This window comes from Schistocerca serialis, chromosome 1 (genome assembly GCF_023864345.2).
Source record: "Schistocerca serialis cubense isolate TAMUIC-IGC-003099 chromosome 1, iqSchSeri2.2, whole genome shotgun sequence".
Taxonomy (NCBI): domain Eukaryota; kingdom Metazoa; phylum Arthropoda; class Insecta; order Orthoptera; family Acrididae; genus Schistocerca; species Schistocerca serialis.
This window is the reverse complement of record NC_064638.1, coordinates 743336676-743358629: the sequence shown is the minus strand read 5'-3', so window position 1 is coordinate 743358629 and position 21954 is coordinate 743336676. Positions and strand designations below refer to the sequence as shown.

Below are 21954 nucleotides of genomic sequence, written 5' to 3'. Positions count from 1 at the left end.
TCGGAAAAGTGAATCGGCGAAAAGCGTTTTCGTATATCTTGTGTTGTGAGAGAAAACATTGCAATTCACGTCCTAAGCGCTGAAGATAAGGCTGTAACAGATAGAGACGCTCCGACCGGGTTTCACTGTTCCCAGACCTTTCGCTTTAACGGAAGTAAGATACACACGGTTCTATGACGGTGGATAAGACGCCCGTACGCTCAGCATTGCGAGAGGCCGACAAACGCCGTGACGTCAACGAGACGACGCCCGCGGACTACACGGAAGTCTGCCAGCGGAGCGGGCACGCTTCGCCTGGAAGCTTAAAGCGGTGTGGCGCCCGGCCTGGAGGAGCAGTCTGCTGCGCGCCGGTCATGGGGAACGCCATGACGCCCAGGGAGGTGCACAACATGCGAGTGCTCATGATCTGCACAGAAATGGTGAGCCCGCCGTCTCGCGCCGCTATGTAATGGTGTTGCCAACGACTACTGTCGCGTTGTGTCTTTGCGTTACAAGATTACCTACTCAGCGTACCGATGAACGAGAGCGTGTAATTATCTGCTTCTACATGCACGGCAACTGTTAATGAACGTAGCAGCTACAAATGGCTGTAACTATTAAATGCACAGCACTACAACTGGAAGAACGAAAGAGAGTGTAGAAGAAAGTTCAACTTTCTTTTTTTTTTACGTTGTTTCATATGGTTTATGTATGGTTACACGGACAATATCTATGCGATAACCCATTTCACGCCAAACATTCTGAAACGTATGCCCAGCTACCAACGCGATGCCGGCCGGAGTGGTCGAGCGGTTCTAGGCGCTACAGTTTGGAACCGCGCGACCACTACGGTCGCAGGTTCGAATCCGGCCTCGGGCATGGATGTGTGTGATGTCCTTAGGTTAGTTAGGTTTAAGTAGTTCTAAGTTCTAGGGGACTGTTGATCTCAGAAGTTAAGTCCCATAGTGCTCAGAGCCATTGGAACCAATCAACGCGATAGCATTTTCAGTTCTGCATTTGTTTTCGGTGAGGGAAGCACGCACATAAGATCTTTCACAAAACTCCGTAAAAATAAATCCATAGGTGTTAGCTTCGGAGACTCATGTGGCCATTAGCGGGACTCAGCGTAGTGGTGTTCAATATGACCGAGGCAACACCCTCGATATCTAGTTGTGAGGCTGTTCCGTCTTGCTGAAAGATATAATCGGTGGAATCCCACTTAAAGCGGTAGTATCAGCCATTACCCAAGCATGGCCAAGGAAGTGTTTGTTCAAAATGTTCAAATGTGTGTGAAATCTTATGGGACTTAACTGCTAAGGTCGTCAGTCCCCAAGCTTACACAATACTTAACCTAAATTATCCTAAGGACAAACACACACACCCATGCCCGAGGGAGGACTCGAACCTCCGCCGGGATCAGCCGCACAGTCCGTGACTGTAGCGCCTGAGACCGATCGGCTAATCCCGCGCGGCAATGAAGTGTTTGTTGAATCACTTAGCTCAATGAAGGGAAATGAACTGAACAATTTTTGTGTTGACATCCGACTCCTAATTCTCTGTTCTTGGGTGACGATCAAAATTTTGGACTTCCTTTTCATTCTCTGTGGTAATTTTCCATGTATCACATCCATGTATCGCTGTGCATTACATAGTTGTAACTGTTCATAATCACTATATTCATTTTAAATTGCTCTGTATCGTTGGTGCATTAAATATGAATGGATGGTTTTACGTGTCGTCGAGTCCCTGATGACACTGATTCCGACCAGTTGATGTCAGATCGCCGAGGCCTGTGGGGGCGAAGCACCAGCTCCACCGGAGAAGAGGGGGGACAGAAAGGGCCGTAGCGTCTTTGAAGGAAGCATTTCAGCCCTATGCTAGCGGTACTGGCCTAGCTGCAAACGCACCCGCCATGCATATGGCGAATATCCTCAACAGGATTCCATTCGACTGGGAGTACCATGATCGTGTTGAATGTCTTCCTTCAAATGCATTCTGTAAGAATAAGCATCGGAATTCATGAAAAGAAACGGATCACCAGTGATGTCTGCATATACCAGTATCAACGGGATGTGGAACAGGTGTCACAACTGATGAAGAACGGTTTATTCTGAGTAAGAAGCGGAGTTCCGCCGATCGATTGGCTGTTAAGGGACTCTTTTCCTCATTTATGCATTTAAATCAGTGTGACTTTTATCGCATTTCTCGCACTTTCCAAGTGTATATCTTTTTTCGTCTGTTTACGTGTGCTTCGGAAATAAAGTGCAAAATTCTATTCCTTGTCGTATGTTTAATAGAATTTTCTCCTGTTTTTGTGAAAAATGCGTTCCATGGCGATTTCAAAGCGGTCCTAACATTTCGTTTTTCAAAATTTAGCCATTTGGTGTTACATTGCTTCCAGTAGAGGATAATTATTTCTTCCACAACTGGGCCTTCCCCACGTTTAATCTTTAGAAAGTAGTTATTGTTCTGTCTGCTGTTCATCTCAACTTGTATGGTTCTTTGGTTTGCCAGCAATCGAGATTCTTTGTTAAATTACCTGCCCAAGTCACTTAATAGTTACTTGAGATCTTACTTGCCTTCAGTAAGAACCGTTGTATCACCTGAGAATCTATGTCCAGATATGCACGGTTTTTGCACTTTTTATTTTTTTCCGTATTTTTCTTTAGTTACCAATAATATACTGTAGTATTTGTTTGTATTTCATACGATCTTTAACCTGTTACATCGTCTGAAAAAGTAACTAGCTGGCGTCGCATTTTGATTTGTTTACTTATACATTAATTTAGTTGTTCCCTCTGTCTTATCTGATCTCGCTTTCATACATCAGTAACACAAGTAAGTATGGAACTCATGCAACTTCATAGCTATTTTTCAAACTTCATTTAAGGTTCACTAAAATTCATGTGCATGTGTGAGTGCGTGTGTGTGGACCATGTTATGGTTTGTAGACTGCAGGTGCTTTTCGTCAGGATAACGAAGTATGTGCTTCGTAACTGACCATGGCCGTGGAAGTACGAGGGTCATACAGTTATTTCTCTCCTTGTTTGCTTTACGGTCGTTAACTGGCTTCAGGCTCATATGTGCTTGTTATTTTTATTTCGTTTGTCGAACGGTCTTTACGTGTTGGCATCATTCACAAACCTCACCTGCTACTGTATCTTTATTATGCAGTACGGAATGGCGAATGTACTGGCAGCCGTGTTTAACGCAAGCCCCTACCACGCCTTAGCTGAGAAGTGAGACTGTTGTTTCCGAATTGGAGACGCCATTTGCGGGCAAAAATATGAATATTGGTCTAGCTATTTGAAAGGAAACTGAAGTACGAAATAAAAGGGTATTTTCTTTACAATTCTTACTGAGTAAACAAGCCTGTCTTTAATGAGAGTAATTTCTTAGTTTACTGAATTAGATCCACATTAAAGGTCGGGAGGTTACAGATGTGTATTTAAGAATGTAGATTTCGTTTCTTACATGTACAAGCAAAAATTCAGGAAATTATAAATTCAAGACAGTTGCATAAAAATTACGAAGTAGCAGATGATGGGATTGTTTTATCGTTTACTAAAGTTTTCAATTTCGGTTCTTGTTTAATATTTGCTGGTACATCCTCAATGTCTGTCTTCTGCGCTTATTTAATCTTGAATTTATATTTGCATGGCACAGTTTTATCTACCTTCCTTTCCACAACTTTATCATATTTTTCTTCAGTCTGCTTGGACCTGGATAACTGTGATCTCCAATATTGTTTGAATTAGCCACTTCGTCTTCACACTTATTTAGGGATGCAAAGTCCTTCTGAACATTATTTGCATATCTTATGTCACTGTGTATGCAATGTTTTATCATACAAGGCGTTAGGGGTGAAAGTGCAGATATTTTTATTTGTGACTGAGGACAGTGTCCTTAACAACATTACTTCAGTATTTACTTTATTTGTAAGTTAGTAATTATAGTCATTCAGAGTAGTATGTTTCAGATTAGTTAGTATCTCCAAGAGCAAACCGTTAATGCTTACACTGAGATGACGAAAATCATGGGACACCTCGTAATATTGTGTCGGAGCTCCTTTATCTTGATGTAGTGCAGAAACTCGACGTGGCACAGACTCAACAAGTCGTTGGAAGTCCCCTCCAGAAATATTGAGCCACGCTGCCTCTATAGTCGTCCACAATTGCGAAAGTGTTCCCGGTGCAGGATTTTCTGCACGAACTTACCTCTCGATTATGTCCCATAAATTTTCGATGGCATTGATGTTGGGCGATCAGGGTGACAAAATCATTCGCTCGTTGTCCAGAATGTTTTCCAAACCAGTTGCGAATAACTGTGGCCCGGAGACATGCCGGATTGTCATCCATAAGAATTTCATCGTTGTTTTGGAACGTGACGTTTTTGGGAATGGCTCCAAATTGCCTCTAAGTAGCCGAACATATCAACTTCCAGGCAATGATCGGCTCAGCTGGACCAGAGGATCCTGTTCATTCCACAGTCCACACCATTATGGAGCCACCACCAACTTGCACAGTGCCTTGTTGACAACTGAGGTCCAAGACTTTGTGGGACCTGCATCACACTCGAATCCTACCTTGAGCTGTTACCAACTGTAATCGGGACTCATTTGACCAGGCCACGGTTTTCCAGTCAAGTAGGGTCCAACCGATAGGGTCACGAGCCCAGGAGAGGCGCTGCAGGCGCTGACGCGGCGTTAGCAAAAGTACTCTCGTCGGTCGTCTGCTGCCGTAGCCCATTAACGCCAAATTTCGCCGCGCTGTCCTAACGGATACGTTCACCAGACGTCCCACCTTGATTTATGTGGTTGTTTCACGTAGAATTGCTTGTCTGCTCTCGGTCGTAAAGTGAATTAGTTTTTCTCCGTTAGTGTATTAGGAGTAGTATTTTTTAGGTTGTATTGTATTGTATTGTATGTTAACCGGGGACCTAGAAACGACGGAGAGGCTCCGTCCCCGCCGCAGCCGCAGTGGTCCGCAACCCCACGACTACTGCAGTCCACTTCACCCCTCCGCCGCCCCACACCGAACCCAGGGTTATTGTGCGGTTCGGCCCCCGGTGGACCCCTCAGGGAACGTCTCACACCAGACGAGTGTAACCCCTATGTTTGCGTGGTAGAGTAATGGTGGTGTACGTGTACGTGGAGACCTTGTTTGCGTAGCAATCGCCGACATAGTGTAACTGAGGCGGAATAAGGGGAACCAGCCCGCATTTGCAGAGGCAGATGGAAAACAGCCTAAAAACCATTCACAGACTGGCCGGTTCACCGGACCTCGACACAAATCCGCCGGGCGGATTCGTGCCGGGGACCAGGCGCTCCTTCCCGCCCGGAAAGCCGTGCGTTAGACCGCACGGCCAATTTTTTAGGTTGGTTAGTACCTCCAACCACATGTGGCAGGAGCAGGCCATTAATGCATATTTCCTCATAGGCAGTACGTCAAGTGTTAGAGCGTGGACGCGTGTGCGCAAAACGGTTAGTCTATACTGCAGACATAGTCCAGTTAGTGATGCAGTTGCGACCACGCAAAAAACATCAGATAGTAAATTATGAAAAGTGTTTGTAGGAAGATTGTTTGACGCAGAGAAAAAGAAAAAACAACTAAGACACAGAAGTGAAAAAATGTTCAAATGTGTGTGAAACCTTATGGGACTTAACTGTTAAGGTGATCAGTCCCTAAGCTTACACACTACTTAACCTAAATTATCCTAAGAACAAACACACACACCCATTCTCGAGGGAGGACTCGAACCTCCGCCGGGATCAGCCGCACAGTCCATGACTGCAGCGCCTAAGACGGCTCGGTTAATCAAGCGCGGCCACAGAAGTGATTACACATTAAAGTACCGATGGCTACAGTATCTGCACATATACTCGTAACTCCCTGTTATTTGACATCGTTCACTAAGTGCAAACGCAGAGTTATCCAGCAAATGGTGGCTTTAATGTGGGAGCGCTACACTAGTGCCAGTGAGCGCCCTAGTCATTTTTAGCAAGTCTACGGTTTAGCTAGAAGCGGTGAGAAACAACGGTGTGTTTTTCTGCTACGCAGATGATATGCTGCATATGCGGCGTGTTGCTGACGCCGCTCCACGGCGAGTGCTGGCAGCGCTCCTCGACGGCGCTCCAGATGGCCGCCTCTGGAGGCTACGGTCTCATCGCAGTGGGCCGCCTGTTCGCTGTGCTCGGCGGCGACCTGCTGCCACTTGCCATCGTAAGTATCAGCCTACCGTGCTGCCGGCACACAGCAAACTATCTTTTGCTACGAGATGTCTGCATGGCGTAGTATGCTAAACAGCACTTTGGCGACAGTATTGGCGTTCTCTTACGGGTCCATTCCCCGTCAGTCTATAAATAAGCGATATTTAAGATTTCTTTTGTAAAAACTAAAGAAGCAATCTGTTGGGTGATCAAAAAGTCAGTATAAATTTGAAAACTTAATAAACCACGGAATAATGTAGATAGAGAGGTAAAAATTGAGACACATGCTTGGAATGACATAGGGTTTTATTAGAACAAAAAAAAGGTTAAAAAAATGTCCGACAGATGGTGCTGGACAGCAAAACGTCAGTAACTGCTACCGTGACGGATAAGACGTACGCCGATATGTTACAGAATCGCATCATCCCCAGCCTGGCTGATAAACATCTGCTGGAACGTACGATCTTTATGCAGGATCGCGCTCCACCCCATATTGCTAGACGCGTGAAAGATCTCTTACGCGCGTCGTTTGGTGATGACCGTGTGCTCAGCCGCCACTTTCGTCATGCTTTGCCTCCCACGTCCCCAGACCTCAGTCCGTGCGATTATTGGCTTTGGGGTTACCTGAAGTCGCAAGTGTATCGTGATCGACCGACATCTCTAGGGATGCCGAAAGACAACATCCGACGCCAATGCCTCACCATAACTCCGGACATGCTTTACAGTGGTGTTCACAACATTATTCCTCGACTACAGCTGTTGTTGAGGAATGATGGTGGACATATTGAGCATTTCCTGTAAAGAACATCATGTTTGCTTTGTCTTACTTTTCTATGCTAATTATTGCTATTCTGATCAGATGAAGCGCCATCTGTCGGACATTTTTGAACTTTCGTATTTTTTTGGTTCTAATAAAATCCCATGTCATTCCAAGCATGTGTGTCAATTTGTACCTCTCTATCTACATTTTCCGTGATTTATTCAGTTTTCAAATTTATGCTGACTTTTTGATCACACAGTATGTAAATCTTTTTGCACATTATTTATTGATTCTGCGACGCTTTACGATTTTTTAAAAGAACTTCAGTTATCACTAAGCCCCCCATCCGAGGAATTAAAGTAGGAGGAGGAGGAGATTAGTGTTTAATATCTCATCGGGAACGAGGTCATTAGCGACGGAGTACAAGCTCGGATTAGGGAACGACGAGGAGGTAAATCAGCCGTTCTCTTTCAAAGGAACCATTCCGGCGTTTGCCTGAAGCGATTTAGGGAAATCACGGGAAACCTAAATCAGAAGGGCCGGACGCGGGTTTGACCCGCCGTCCTCCCGAATTCGAGTCCAGTGTGGTAACCATTGCGCCATCTCCCTCGATCCTCAGTTTACGTAATTTGCAACGAAACCTGACGTTGGTGTGTCGCTCAGGACACGTGTATTAGGTGGAGACGAAGACGAACCTGGCCATGATACCATTTGTTTAGCATGAAGATGAAAAATATAATTTAAAAACAAATTTCTTTTACAAGACGGTCACTGTGCAAGGAAAGAAGAAATGAAGGCAAAGGTTTGTTGACCGTCGACGACGAGATTGTTAAAAGCAGAAGCTCGGATAGAAGTGGAATGGAGAACGAAACTGGCGGTGCGTGTTCAAAGTAAGCATCCCAGCACTCAGCTGAAGCGATGCAGGCAAAGCACGGAGAATCTAAATCTGGTTGGCCAGACGGGGGATTTGAACCGATGTCGTCCCAAATACGAGTCCAGCCTCTCACCTATGCGCCAGCACCGTCACTGTCCCCCCCACCCCCCCCACCTTCAAAGTCCGCCTTCAAGCGGGGCATTGCATTCAATGAGCGACGCGCTGATGTGGTCTCTGCCACACTGCGGAACTCTAAGGAACGATCTGTCTTACTCATACAGTAACTTACTTATCTGTACCGTGACGTTACGTAGTATGCTCGAGTGGAAAATGGCTGCTACAGCCAAAGCGCGCAAACTACACACGAGTTCTCGAAAGGGACTAGCGTAAACTAGCTTTTCGCTTCAATAAACACACGGCATAGAGCCTCCACCCAACAATATTTCCTATGGTAATTTGAACTTTTGACGTTTTGCAGACACTATTCTTCTTTAAACGCATTTAGCAATACATTTATTTCCCTCTGTGTCCAAGCAGGCAAGGTGCTCTTTGTACTGAAACGAGATGTGGCCTGCATGTGAAGTAGGTGGTGTTCTTCCATTTCACTGGTTCATGTTCTAATGCGCGTTCACATCACTTGATTGGTTCGATGATTGCTATGCATGTTCAGAATAACTTCGCAATGTGTATTTTCCACATTCTGACGTCAGAAACATGTTGCGTTTGGCCTTGACTTTGGAAATCGCAGCCTGTGAGAGGACAGCTTCAGATTGTATGCCCAGTCTGTATTACTTATCACCACTCTTTTCCTTGCAGGTGTTCAACACATATACTGAAGACAGCTTCTAATCTCTGTGTCCACCTCTTCCTTCCTCTGTCTGTCCATCTCATCCTCACACCTTTATCTATCTTTGGCTCCCCCCCCCCTCTGTCTCCCATCTCCTCCTCCCCTCTCGTTGTCCATTTCTTCCATCTCCTCTCTCTGACCATATCTTCCTTTCCCTTCCCTCTGATCATATCCTCCTCCCTCCTCTCTCTTTCTCTCTCCACCTCCACTTCCTTTTCCACTTGCTCACCATCCAACAGCCACCTGCCTAATGCACCTCCACGTGCACCCATCCCTCTGTCCAGTTCCTCCTCCACTTCACTCTATGCATCACAAACTCTATCTTTCTCAACCTGTCCCCAGCAGTGCTAATTGGCATTTGTAGTCCTTGCAATACAGTTCAATAACGCAAGCCGATAATACTGCCACAACACGCCTGTCATACATGTCAGGCTAGACATTAGGGGGTGGAAAATCATTTATTTGCCCCTGATGTACAGGCTGGCATGCAGTGCAGATCGATAGAGTGTGCCGATACTACTACAACATAACACATCTGCCATCATGTTGGAACCCAGAAAACTGTTTCTCACCTCTGACATGGAGACTGCCATGCAAAGCAGGTCGATTTGGCAGGCTGATACTGTTCCCACACAACATGAATGCCGTGCAAGGCAACCTATACGCCAGGGGCTGGAAAAACACGTTTTCGCGCGTGTCTCCGCTCCTATTAGAGCTAGGAGGCTATAAATCTCACAGTGCTGATACTCGAGAGGCCTGCTTTTTCTATGCCAAATTTGACTGAAATCGATTCGGGGGTTTGTGAGGAGATCATGGACATGCACACAAATACTCATACACTCTATTGAAACAGTTCTGTGTTTGCCTGCTAAGAGTGAAATGTATGTACGTGGTTGCAGGAGCGGCTGTACGTTTGGGCAGCGGCGGTGCTGTTCGCGGCGTGCGGCGGTGTGTCACTGGGGTCGGCGGCCATTGGGGACAGTGCGTGGGGCCCCACCGATCCGTGGGAGACTCGCGAGGTCACCCGCGCCGCACTCGCACTCCTCGTCACCATAGTGCTGGTTGCCGATGCCAGCACGTGCCACTTGCCCGCGGGCATCATACTCGAAGTCCCACCTCGCATCAACAGTGCGGACGCTCCTGCTGCCGACGACTCGCCACCGCCCTACTCTGTTGTCATCGCACACGAGGCTGGTCTGCTGCCGTGATACTGAAAAACCTACTCAGGTTCAGCTGGTGAGACAAGCTGTGAAGTGAGGTCTTCTTGTCTGTTCGTGTCCACTTGTGTCGCCACCACAACTATACTGATGCACGACCCTGTGATCCTGAGGATCAGCAAACTGGAACTTCATAGCACATCAGGGCAGTATCCGTGAGTACTGCTGACTCTCCACAATGCAGTGATGTTTGGAAAACTAAAAGTGCAACTTCGCCTCTTGGACCGCGACCACAAGAATCCATGAATATGCCACTGAACCAAAGCCCCAGATGCGCTGTTGCGTCCTCATCCAACAACAGTGAAGGTGTGGACATGTCTGATCTACCACCGGGTGATGATATCGATACGGGCAGTGTAGGGCATGCTATAGGCAGCTGCAGACTCCGACTCTATTGCTCAAACCCTCTGGCGTCAAGCAGCCTGTCTACTTCAATGTACACAACTCCAAAGCTGTTCAGGATACATCGTACTATAGCCCAGTGTTAATGACCTCTTTGTGTTGTGGATTTTGTGTTGGATTCCTCTTCGGACAGCTTGTACTCTGCTGTTGACCGACTTTGTTACGATTATGGTACAAGGACTCGCAACTACTCCTGTGAAGTACAAACTGTGAATGTGACATTTGCGTTCTCCAGCACTTAGGTGCTGTCGACATGAACCCGAGCACCGCTCTCGTTTGGCGCTTGTGGCGGAAAGTGTTTGTTTCTATTGTGCGGGATAGAAAATACCCAAGAGAGTCTCATGATTCCCTTTTTGGGAGCACATAACTAGTAATTCGTATGTTACTGCATGTAAAATTGGTGGTTATAATGATGAACTATTCTGTAGTGTATCCATTGGTTCTCAAAGCTCTCTCTCTCTCTCTCTCTCTCTCTCTCTCTCTCTCTCTCTCCGTCTGTTGGATGGAGTAAATAGAACATAACGTGTTGTCCATTCAGTATTTTGGTAGTATATTTAGTGGAAGGAAGGGGCGGACTGCTCAACGAAATACGTATAGTTCTGTTGCTCGTAACTACACAACTAAATAAAAGTGAAACGTTAAAAATGTAGAGCGAATTCTAGTCATAATATTTAATGCATGCTGAACAGCAATGTTCATTCTCTTCCGTGGGGTATGGGCTGCGTCAGACATATATTGTAACCTGTCGGTTCTTTCTTTTGTGCAGATGAAGAACAAGAATGCGTATCTCTGAGTCTATACTGACAAGTAGTTTTATTACAGGGATTTTCATAGAATAAACTCAAGTAAATACACTACAAAGATGGAAGAAACCGCTCTTTACCAATGGAAACAGTGGCTCATCTCCATCGTGATGCGATTTAGGAAACTAAAAGTTACCAGAAAACTTCACCTTCTCCATTCATGTAATCACATAGTTGATGTGAAGAGTACAGCAGGTTTATGTTCCTTGTCAGGCCATCTTTATAAGCAGATCAAGTGCATCGATACATAAAACTGCAGAATGGCCAACTCTGTGTATATAGATTTTTATGTGTGTATGTATGTGCTTGTGTACGTGCATGCGTGTGTGTGTGTGTGTGTGTGTGTGTGTGTGTGTGTGTGTGTGTAACACTGTTTTCGAAATCGTAAACAGAATACTCAGATGGAGTTATTGAGTGATCTCAGTGCTTGCAAATACTGTGATATAATTTATTTATATTTTTTACTCATATTTTATTTGTAATTTATTAGCAAAATAAATAATTTCAAGAATACTTTTCTTATTTACTGAAACCATTTGTTTACATGACAAATGATACGTATAGTTATGTGGTAATATTGCCTCCCTGGTGTTCACTACCTCTAAAAAACTTTAAAACAAATTTCTCAGATAGCATTTAGTTTTTGGCGTATCCGGTTTTATCATAAATGACAGATCTCTGGGCAGAATACGACCTAGTACACGAATGTGCTAATTGGCGAATTTTCCGTGTGGTCAGTGTTTCTATCAAATGATGGTGTCATTTAACTCTTCTATCTGCTGTCAGTCTTATCATCTGTATGCATCCACTACATCCAACGTTCTACCTTCAGCGCCAAGTTTACTGTTCCGACAGCTTTAGCGTCGATCTTTTCCTTCCTCTCTGAAAATTCGTCTGGACGAAGCCTGGTTAAGCACTTCGCTGTAAGTGATTATGACAGTTTCATGAAAAGTGGAGAACATTGAAATTCAGAGAGTTGAATCGTGAAATTATCCAGATAACATAATGGGACGCAAAACATTCAAAAATAAGGCAATAAAGAGCAAAGGAGTCAAAAATCTGACACTTGATAGCGGCGGTCCTCATAAATGGACTACGTGCGTTTGGAGCATTGACTTTGAATCGACAAATTAAAGCCAGCCACTGGAGACAGCATTTCCACAGAGACTATAGGAAACCGTGGAGCTGACGTGAAAGTACGACTGAATTCTGTTAACGAATGATACATAAAGATGAAACTATAAACGGCCCTTGTGCTATCAGTGGAAGCATTGTCTGAATGAAGAACAGGCAGCCGATTAAAAACATCTGGAATTTCGCAAAGCCGGCTAGAGTGGCCGAGCGGTTCTAGGCGCTACAGTCCGGAACCGTGCTACCGCTACGGTCGCAGGTTCGAATTCTGCCTCGGTCAGGCATAAGTAGTTCTAAGTTCTAGGGGACTGATGACCTTAGAAGTGATGTCCCATAGTGTTCAGAGCCATTTGAACCAATTTCGCAAAACTGAAAACGTCACATGAATGTGAGAAAGACTTAGGTTAGTAAACCATCGAACAATGTCAGTAACAGGTATACATTTGGTCAAATGATAAGTAGTTCCGAACATTTCAATGTTTCGTAGCAGAAACTTAACCTTGAAAACGTTAAGTGAATTTTGTCAACACAAAAGACAAAAACATTATTTTTTGTTGTTATTTCGTCCTCTCACGGGAGATGTTCAGGCAACAGAGTCTAAAAGTTCTTCAACAGCACACTTCGTTAAAATGCAATGTGGTCAAAAAAACATAACAGTGAAAACCATACAGATGATATTACCAGAAACAGGCGATTCAGATTTCGTAGGTGATCTTAGTTGCATCTATGGGAAGCTGGTGCTTGTGTATATGTCAGCTGATGGTTCGATGATCCACTTGATGATCCGGGTGAGTGTAGTGTAAATAAAAGTAGGTAAAATATATCTGGGACACGAAAGAACAGATGACCTAGCGAGTGCAAGAAAGGAATTTGTCAGATTCATTCAGAGGATTTATGATAGGGATTTGGTGCAGCAGAACACAGGATGAAACTTCCTGGCAGATTAAAACTGTGCGCCCGACCGAGACTCGAACTCGGGACCTTTGCGGACAAGTGCTCTACCAACTGAGCTACCCGAAGACGACTCACGCCCCGTCCTCACAGCTTTACTTCTGCCAGTACCTCGTCTCCTATCTTCCAAACTTTACAGAAGCTCTCCTGCGAACCTTGCAGAACTAGCACTCCTGAAAGAAAGGATATTGCGGAGACGTGGCTTAGCCACAGCCTGGGGAATGTTTCCAGAATGAGATTTTCACTCTGCAGCGGAGTGTGCGCTGATATGAAACTTCCTGTCAGATTAAAACTGTGTGCCGGACCGAGACTCGAACTCGGGGCAGAGTTCTGCAGGGTTCGCAGGAGAGCTTCTGTAAAGTTTGGAAGGAGAAGACGAAGTACTGGCAGAAGTAAAGCTGTGAGGACGGGGCGTGAGTTGTGCTTGGGTAGCTCAGATGGTAGAGCCCACGAAAGACAAAGGTCCCGAGTTCGAGTCTCGGTCCGACTCACAGTTTTAATCTGGCAGGAAGTTTCATATCAACGCACACTCCGCTGCGGAGTGAAAATCTCATTCTGGAGGACACAGGATACTCCGCATGGCAGGTTCGGAGTGGGATCACAAAAGGGAATCTATGTGGGAGAAAGCGAAACGGGAGTGGCTCTGGAACTATGTGACGATGACATGTAGGTGAAATACGGAACTGGTAACGAGTGCAATCTCACGAAGTATGATCGACAATTCTGGACTACAGTAGGAACAAAACGGATGATATATTCTGCAGGAAGAGCGGAAAATGAGTAATCATGCAAAAGGTCCAAGAAAAACTAACAGGACACGAAAGCTAGAAGACGAACAAGATGTACACATTAAGTGTGATAGGTTATTAGTAAGTTGCCCACGGAGACTTCTAATAAGAAGCTGGGTTTACAGTAGCAAGTCGCTTGCAGAAGTTATTGCTGCAAGTTATTGCTAGCCGCTTGCAGCTGTGTTTACACAGCAGCGCAAGAATTAAGCAAGATTCTTCCGCAAGTTCTTTGGCAAGAAACTTGCGTCAACAACTTGCTGATATTGTTTACATAAGCTTTCAGCACCACTACGAGTGTCAGCCGAAGAGTAAAATGACAAGAAGGCGGGTGAGATATGCTGCAGCTCTTGTAATTGTAACGCAAAACGTGAAAAAGAAAAAGAGAAGTATTTGGGTTAGAGAGTAGATAATGAGAAGATCGAAAAATGATGCCTGTGATAACCTTTTGCAAGAACTTAGTATCGAGAGCATGGATACTGAGTATTTGTTGATGTTAATAGCGCCCGTCATATCAAAACGAGACACGAACTTCGGTACTGTTATTTTAGTAAACGAACGTTTGCTAATCACTCTATGATTTATAGCTACCGGTGAGCTACGAATAAAATAGGCATTTCATTTATTTATGTGAAACGTACAACCAAAAAAAGTTTGAATTTTGAAATCTTTTCTTTGTAGGAGACTCATACAAGTCCCTAATGTACTTGTTTCATATTCCCGTCAGCACGATTTCTCTGATCGTACCGGATGTATGTAGAGCCTTTTTTAACGTTTTGAAAAGGGAAAATTGTTTGAAGGTATGTGAAAACACAACAATGAAATTAAATTTTTATTGAAATAAACTGCATTTTACAGAATGATATGCTTATAAAAATATTTTTTTTTCTAATGCTCATAAAATGGAAAGTGACAAGCTAAGTAAATAGAACATGTAATAATTACACATCGTCTTTTTCTAGACTCCTGAAACAGACTGAAGCGCCTAGAACCGCTCGGCCCCCCTTGGCCGGCTTTACATTCGCAAATCGCGCGGCAAGTTCCTCCGCGCAAGTAAATTGCTGCAATAACTTGCTAGTGTAAACCGAGCATTACAGTCGCTGCAAGACCCTCCGCCGGTTACCCAGTAGTGCAGACGTGGACAACGCTGCTAACCGCAGAACAGCTGTCGTCACACAGCAGTCTGCTGCAGCGGTGGCAGCTGGCGTCCGTTACCGTGTACTCCGTAGGTGGATGCTCTGCAGACGCCAGTAACACCGAACACTCTAAGACAGTAAACAGATATTCATGGGGGAAAGTTCTGATGCGATTTTGCTGTCATTCGAACAATATACCAAAGGAATGCATACCAAAAGAGTGATAAACGTGACTAGAAAGAAGACACTTTAGTAAAACGTGTTAAGCTGAACAACTAGCAACGTTACCAAAACATTAGAAAGAATCTCGAACTCCGTTCAGTCTGGTTCTCTTCTTCAGTAATTTACAGAGCAGTCTAGCCAGCTCACAGAGCAGCTGATTTTAGTGCCCTGGTCGAGGCGCTGCACAGTTTAGAGACGAAGCTAATGCAGTGTGATGCTTCACTGTGCGGATCGGTTCAAGCGCGTAGCGGAAAGGCCATGCCACGATGCACAGCGGAGAATGTGCCGGCTACGTGCTGTGGAGAACACACCGCTATCTACGTTTATGGCGCAGCTCCGTCGGCATCAAGTACTGACGTCACTTGAGCAATGGGGAATGTAACAGGTAAGTAAGTCATACTGCATCTATCAAGATGGATGGAAAACAACGTGTTTCACCCGCGTGGAGCATCGTTAGGGTACCTGGGAGTACAATAAAAAGTGGACATAATAAAAAACCGGACGTGGTCCTATCCTGAGATGCTATACTCAACAGTGAGAACCGAAATCGCACATATGTAAGACGTAAAAGAAACGAAAGCACATAAATAATTTTATAACTTCTGCTACAAAGCATTCGTCAAACATGCTTAAAATACCCGATAAACGAACATGAAAAACACCGTAAGAGATAGTATAAAAACCACCAAGAATAAATCTACAGAAGTACTAAGTACTCTCCTGTAGGTTTGTTCTTCGTGGGTTTTATATTGTCCCTTACGGTATTTTTCACGTTCGTTTACCGGGTATTTTAGGCGTATTTGACGAATGCTTTTTGGCATTCATTACATTTTTACGTGCTTCCCTATCCTCTACGTCTCACGTATGTACGATTTTGATTTTCACTGTTGAGTACACAAGTAGAAGCTCAGGATAGGATAACACCCGGTTATTCATTACGACCGTTTTTCATTGCAGTTCCGGATAACCTGATGGTGGTCTACCCGCTTGAAAAGCGTAGTTTTTGAACCAAAACATAGCATTCTGCAACCTAAGACTGTCTTTTAGTATTAATCACAATAGAAGGTTGCTGTACCAGGGCGTTACAAATGTGAGGACTTCTTGGATTAATAAACAAATCCATAAGCATTTTACGTAAAAAGAGTAAAATGTGTTTTAGAGTAAAGATTGTATGAAGTTTGTTAGAGTCTTGCAAGTAAAACAATGCACCCAAATTAAAAAAAAAAATTACGAGCAATAACTAAATTCCTATACGTCCTGTCCTAGTAACATATAGGCAAAGCTACGAGATCGATGGAGCGACTAAACTGGTGTATGTCTAAATGTTGTAGTCGCCCTGTTAGTTCAATATGGCCTTGTGCCCATGACGTTGATAACTCACGTCCACGTGGCAGTAAATACTTCTGTGTATTCAGTGCCGTGTGAACCCAAAGCGAGCCTGGAAACTCCAGGAGGGCGCCGGTGGACATCCCACACGCTCTAAAAGTGAATCCACAAAAATGAAATCAACTACTGCTCCACGCCAAAATCCCCGACTGACGGAGTTTAAAACCCATAGTACAGGATTCGGGGAGTGGAAACCATTTCCTCAGAGACTGATTCACCTTTTCTACAGCACAACACAGGCAGCTCCTGTCAATCAACTGCGAGTCGAAAAATTAAATCTTTGGACAACTGCTGGGCACTATGGTCGCCTTCGACTGGTACATCTCTGTTGAGGTAAGGGAACGAACCATACGACACGAGAAGTTTCGTGATTGCGTCAATATTGTGCTATGCCTTTAAGATCCTGGAACACCTGACGGTCCTCGGGATCATGAACAACTTGAATCTGACGTTCACTAAAGACATCGCGCTTGTCCGTCCTCTTCTAGGGTATTGCTGCACGGTAATGGATCAGTGCCAGACACGACTGATAGCAGGCATCGAAAAAGTTCAAACAAGGGCAGCTCGTTCTGTATTATCGCGTAATTTGGGAGAGAGAGCAACGGATATGATATAGAAGTTGGGGTGGCAATCATAAAAACAAAGGTGTTTTTGTTGCGGCAGGATCTTTTCACGAAATTTCAGTTACTAACTTTCTTCGCCGAATGTCAAAGTAAATGTTGACACCCAGCTATATAGGAAAAAAAAAAGATCACTGTACTGAAACAAAAGAAATCAAAGCTCGCACGAAAGATTTAATTGTTCGCCTTTCCCGCGCGCTATTCGATAGTGGAACGGTAACCAAATAGCTTGGAGGTGGTTCGATGAACTTTGATTGTGAATTACAGTGTAGTCGTGTAGATGTAAAATGAGGTATTCACTTGCAATCATGAAGCATTCTGGCCTGGAAATTAAGTACTATACTACTCCTAATCCCGACGCTATACATCAAGTACGTCTTTGAACTACAGTAGAATGGTGGAGTTGCCCTAGTAGACCTGAAAGTCGCATATAGTGGCAGACAATTATACGACATCTCAAGAGACTAAAACCAAAACTGTACAACGTGTACGCAAATGACCTGCCAATGCCAAATCGCGCCAATATTTCATATACGCGGATAATACTGCAATAGCAACACAAGGGTAGTCTTTGCAGAGACAGAACAGAAACTAACTCAGACTCTGAATGTACTCTGGCAAAACTACTATACTAAGCACCCAAAGTCTTTGCTTTTAGACCAGCGTCCGGCCATCCTGGTTTACAAAATGGTTCAAATGGCTCTGAGCACTATGGGACTCAACTGCTGTGGTCATCAGTCCCCTAGAACTTAGAACTAATTAAACCTAACTAACCTAAGGACATCACACACATCCATGCCAGGATTCGAACCTGCGACCGTAGCAGCAGCGCGGCTCCGGACTGGAGCGCCTAGAACCGCACGACCACCGCGGCCGGCTCCTGGTTTACATTTCCCGTGATTTCCGTAAGCCGCTTCGGGCAAATGCAGGAATGAAATGATGAAGAATGAGAGGAAATAATCATATTTATTTACACAAGAGTAGGAAAAAAATTTCGAGCACACGATAACACGAAAACTAAAGCGAAATGTGCTCTTTTAACGACATAACGGGAAATCGACCGTTTTTACGAAATGTCGGTCTATTTGTGCTTCTGTGTAAAAATGCCGCAAATCTAAGACACCGCTTTTATTAACACTGGTAACTTGTATTAGGTCTACAACTTTGCTTCCGCAGTTTTGCAATAGATGGCAGGAGCAGCGGGTGGTGGTCCAGGTGGTAGGTCGTAAGTATCATACAATAAGCTTAGGCGTTAGTAAACATAACGCCACCAAAACGTCAGTAGATACGTGATCGCATTATGCAGTTATTATCGATTGAATATGTCAACGTGCAAGCTTAATTCTCGTCATTCGCAGGAAGTTTCATTTCTGTGCTTTGACATGAAGAAATCTATGGCTGAGGCTCATAAAATGCTGGATAAGATCTATGATGAGGTGCTATTAGTGAAAGAATGTGCTTCAAAAGCGGTGATTTTGACGTCAAAGTGCGGCATGGCTGTGGAAGAGAGAAGGATTTCGACGTTACTGATACCGACGGAAACAATCATAGGAGACCGTTATCGAAAGCAATTGACACGTTTGAGCCGAGCACTGAATGACAATCGATCAAATAAAGCGATAGATATGAGAAGGTGATTTTGCAGCTTAACAATGCTCGACCCCATATCGCAAAGCCCCACAAAACATGCTTGAAAACGGAAAATGGGAAGTCATACACCATCAGCCGTATTCTCCAGACATTTCTTTCCTTGGCTACCACCTTTCTCGATCAACGGCACACGGCCTGGTTGACCAGGCCATGTGAACAAATAAAAAATTGAATCGATTCATGGATCCCCTCCAAAGATAACCAGTTCTTCCACCGCGGGATCCACACGCTACCCGAAAGATGGGAGAAAATAGTAGCCAATGATGTCCAATACTTTTTTGTGCGAGATTCACAATAAAGGTTCAAACTTCTAGGAAAAACGGTAGAAGTAAAGTAATACACCTAACACTGAAATAAGATCCTAACTTTTATCTCAAGGTTGAAGTTCCTGTATCATTTAAATATATCCCTTCATTTCCCGCTAAAGAACTGATGCTCTAGATGTGGCATCAGATGAAAATACGAAATTTCCAACGAACTCTATTTCTTCAACTGGTTTATCCGCCGAGGTCACATTTCCCAACACTTTTACACTGTGCGTTGTATTAATAATGACACGTTTTAAAGATACCTTAAGCGATGCGCATCGGTTACTTTGCATATAATGGTAGTACACAAATATAAGAAAGAAAACTGTCAGCAACGGCATTTTAGGTTTGCAGTCATTGCACAGGATAAGTGTCATCAATAATCATAACGTAATTGATTGGTATATTTTAATTTTCAACGAAATGCTGATAAACACTAAAGTAAGACTTAAAAAAAAAGAACGGACGGTGCTTCAAAAAATAAGCAGTGAAAAAATACAAACAAACCTGGCAAGAAATAGAGCCAAAATTGACAAAAAATAACGCCTGAAGTGGCAAAAAGTAACAACACATTTGCAAAAATAACAGTACTAGAAGCAAAAATAACAACGAAGTTAGCCATAACAAAGCGATTTCTTCCTGTCCGTACGCACAAGTACTTCAATAATAAGCGTATCATCAATTGAAAATACATAAAGAAGTGGAAATTCAGTAACTGACAAATATTTTCAGAGCTTAGTACAGTTTTTACGAAATGAACAGAAAAATGTTGGGATACTTATATTCAAAAAAGAGTATTGGAAGGACAGTTACATTTTGTCATTAAAAAGACGCATTTCAGTCGAATCAGTGATTTGTGCTGCGGTGAAGGACAATACACAGTTAAGTTTTTGAAGGACATCATCTCTACGCCAGTGACTGTTGTAAGTTTTTATTACACACGATTGCGATTTCGGCCTTAGGCTATTATCAAGTGCTGATATTACGGCTTTAATAATGGCCTCAGGCCGAAATTGCAATAGTGTGTAATAAAAAGTTCCCGGCTACAACAAGTGTATTCACAGTTAAGTTTAGTGTAGCATTTGATCAAATACTAAGTATTTGTAAAGTTTAATAACTGGTCTGCACTATTTTCTATTTTGTGCTGCAGCAAATTTTTGTTAATGACGACGTCAACATATCAGGAAATGCTTGAATCCTACCTGTTACTAAAATATGCAGTTTTTGTCGCTGCCATCATTACATTAAGACAAAATATAGTCATGTCGTTCTGCTAAAACAACATAGCCTTGCTGGCGACAACCATTTCAATTTATGTTTTTACTTCTCGATTCTCCAGCCCTTCTAGAGATTATCTTTGGGGTTCATAAAAGTTGGCAGTAAATAAATGTTTATATACGCAACATCTGACTGGTCATTTCCGTCATTTCGTTAACACTCTGAAGCACCATAGAAACTGGTATAGGCATGCATATTCAAACACAGAGATATGTAAACAGGCAGAGTACGGCGCTGCGGTCAGCAACGCCTGCATAAGACAACAAGTGTCTGGCGCAGTTGTTAGGTCAGTTATTGCTGCTGCAGTGGCAGGTTTTCAGGATTAAAGTGAGTTTGAACACGGTGCTATAGTCAGCGCACGAGGATGATACACAGCATCTCCGAGGTAGCGAAGAAGTGGAGATTTTCCCGTGCGATCATTTCACCAGTGTACCGTGAATTTCAGGAATCCGGTAAAACATCAAATCTCCGACATCGCTGCGGCCGGAAAAAGGTCCTGCAAGAACGGGACCAACGATTACTGAAGAGAATCGTTCAACGTGACGGAAGTGTAAAACTTCCCCAAGTTGCTGCAGATTTCAATGCTGGACCATCAACAAGTGTCAGCGTGCGGACCATTCAACGGAACATCAGCGATATGACCTTTCAGAGCCGAAGGCCCACTCGTGTACCCTTGATGACTGCACGACACAAAGCTTTACCCCTCGCCGGGGCCCGTCAGCACCAACATGTGACTGTTGATGATTGGAAATATGTTGGCTGGTCGGACGAGTCTCCTTTCGGGTATGGAGACAACTTTTGTATCCTGCCTGGAAGGTTAAAATCTCTCGGTACTGCAGTGTGAATTAAAATCACCTTTACTTTAGCAACAAGAGTAATACATAACTTTGCCCTGAGGTGCGAAGCTGAAGCGAAGTATCACGGCCGTCTGCTCTTGATGAAGTGGGCAGAATCAGGAGCTGAGCTCGTAGAGCTCTCCGGCTCCGGCTAGAGAGCGCTGTCGTCGGTGTCTCATAGTGCCAACTTATGAAACTATGCCGTGGCATCGTTGCTATCGATACCACAACAATCTCATGAACCCATGGACCCTGCATGTCAGCAGGGGACTGTTCAAGCAGGTGGAGGCTCTGTAATGGTGTGGGGAAAGTACAGTTGGAGTGATATGGGACCCATGATAAGTCTACATACGACTCGTATGTAGACGTACGTAAGCATCCTGTCTGAGCATCTGTGTTCCGTTGTGCATTCCGACGAACTTGGGCAATTCCAGCGGGACAATGCGACACGCCACACGACCAGAATTGCAACAGAGTGGCTCCAGGAACACTTATGCTGGCCACCAAGCTCTCCAGACACGAACATTATTGAGCATATCTGTGACGCCTTGCAACGTGCAC

General features: G+C 44.1%; 1 protein-coding gene across 1 annotated transcript; it reads left to right on the top strand.

Annotated features, from left to right (window-relative positions):
• Nucleotides 1-331: 331 nt before the first annotated feature.
• Nucleotides 332-11603, top strand: LOC126458134 (uncharacterized). Its single transcript, XM_050094980.1, has 3 exons — nucleotides 332-419; nucleotides 6039-6200; nucleotides 9568-11603. The coding sequence occupies exons 1-3, from the start codon at nucleotides 354-356 to the stop codon at nucleotides 9874-9876; spliced, it is 537 nt and encodes a 178-aa protein (XP_049950937.1). The 5' UTR covers nucleotides 332-353; the 3' UTR covers nucleotides 9877-11603.
• Nucleotides 11604-21954: the final 10351 nt, after the last annotated feature.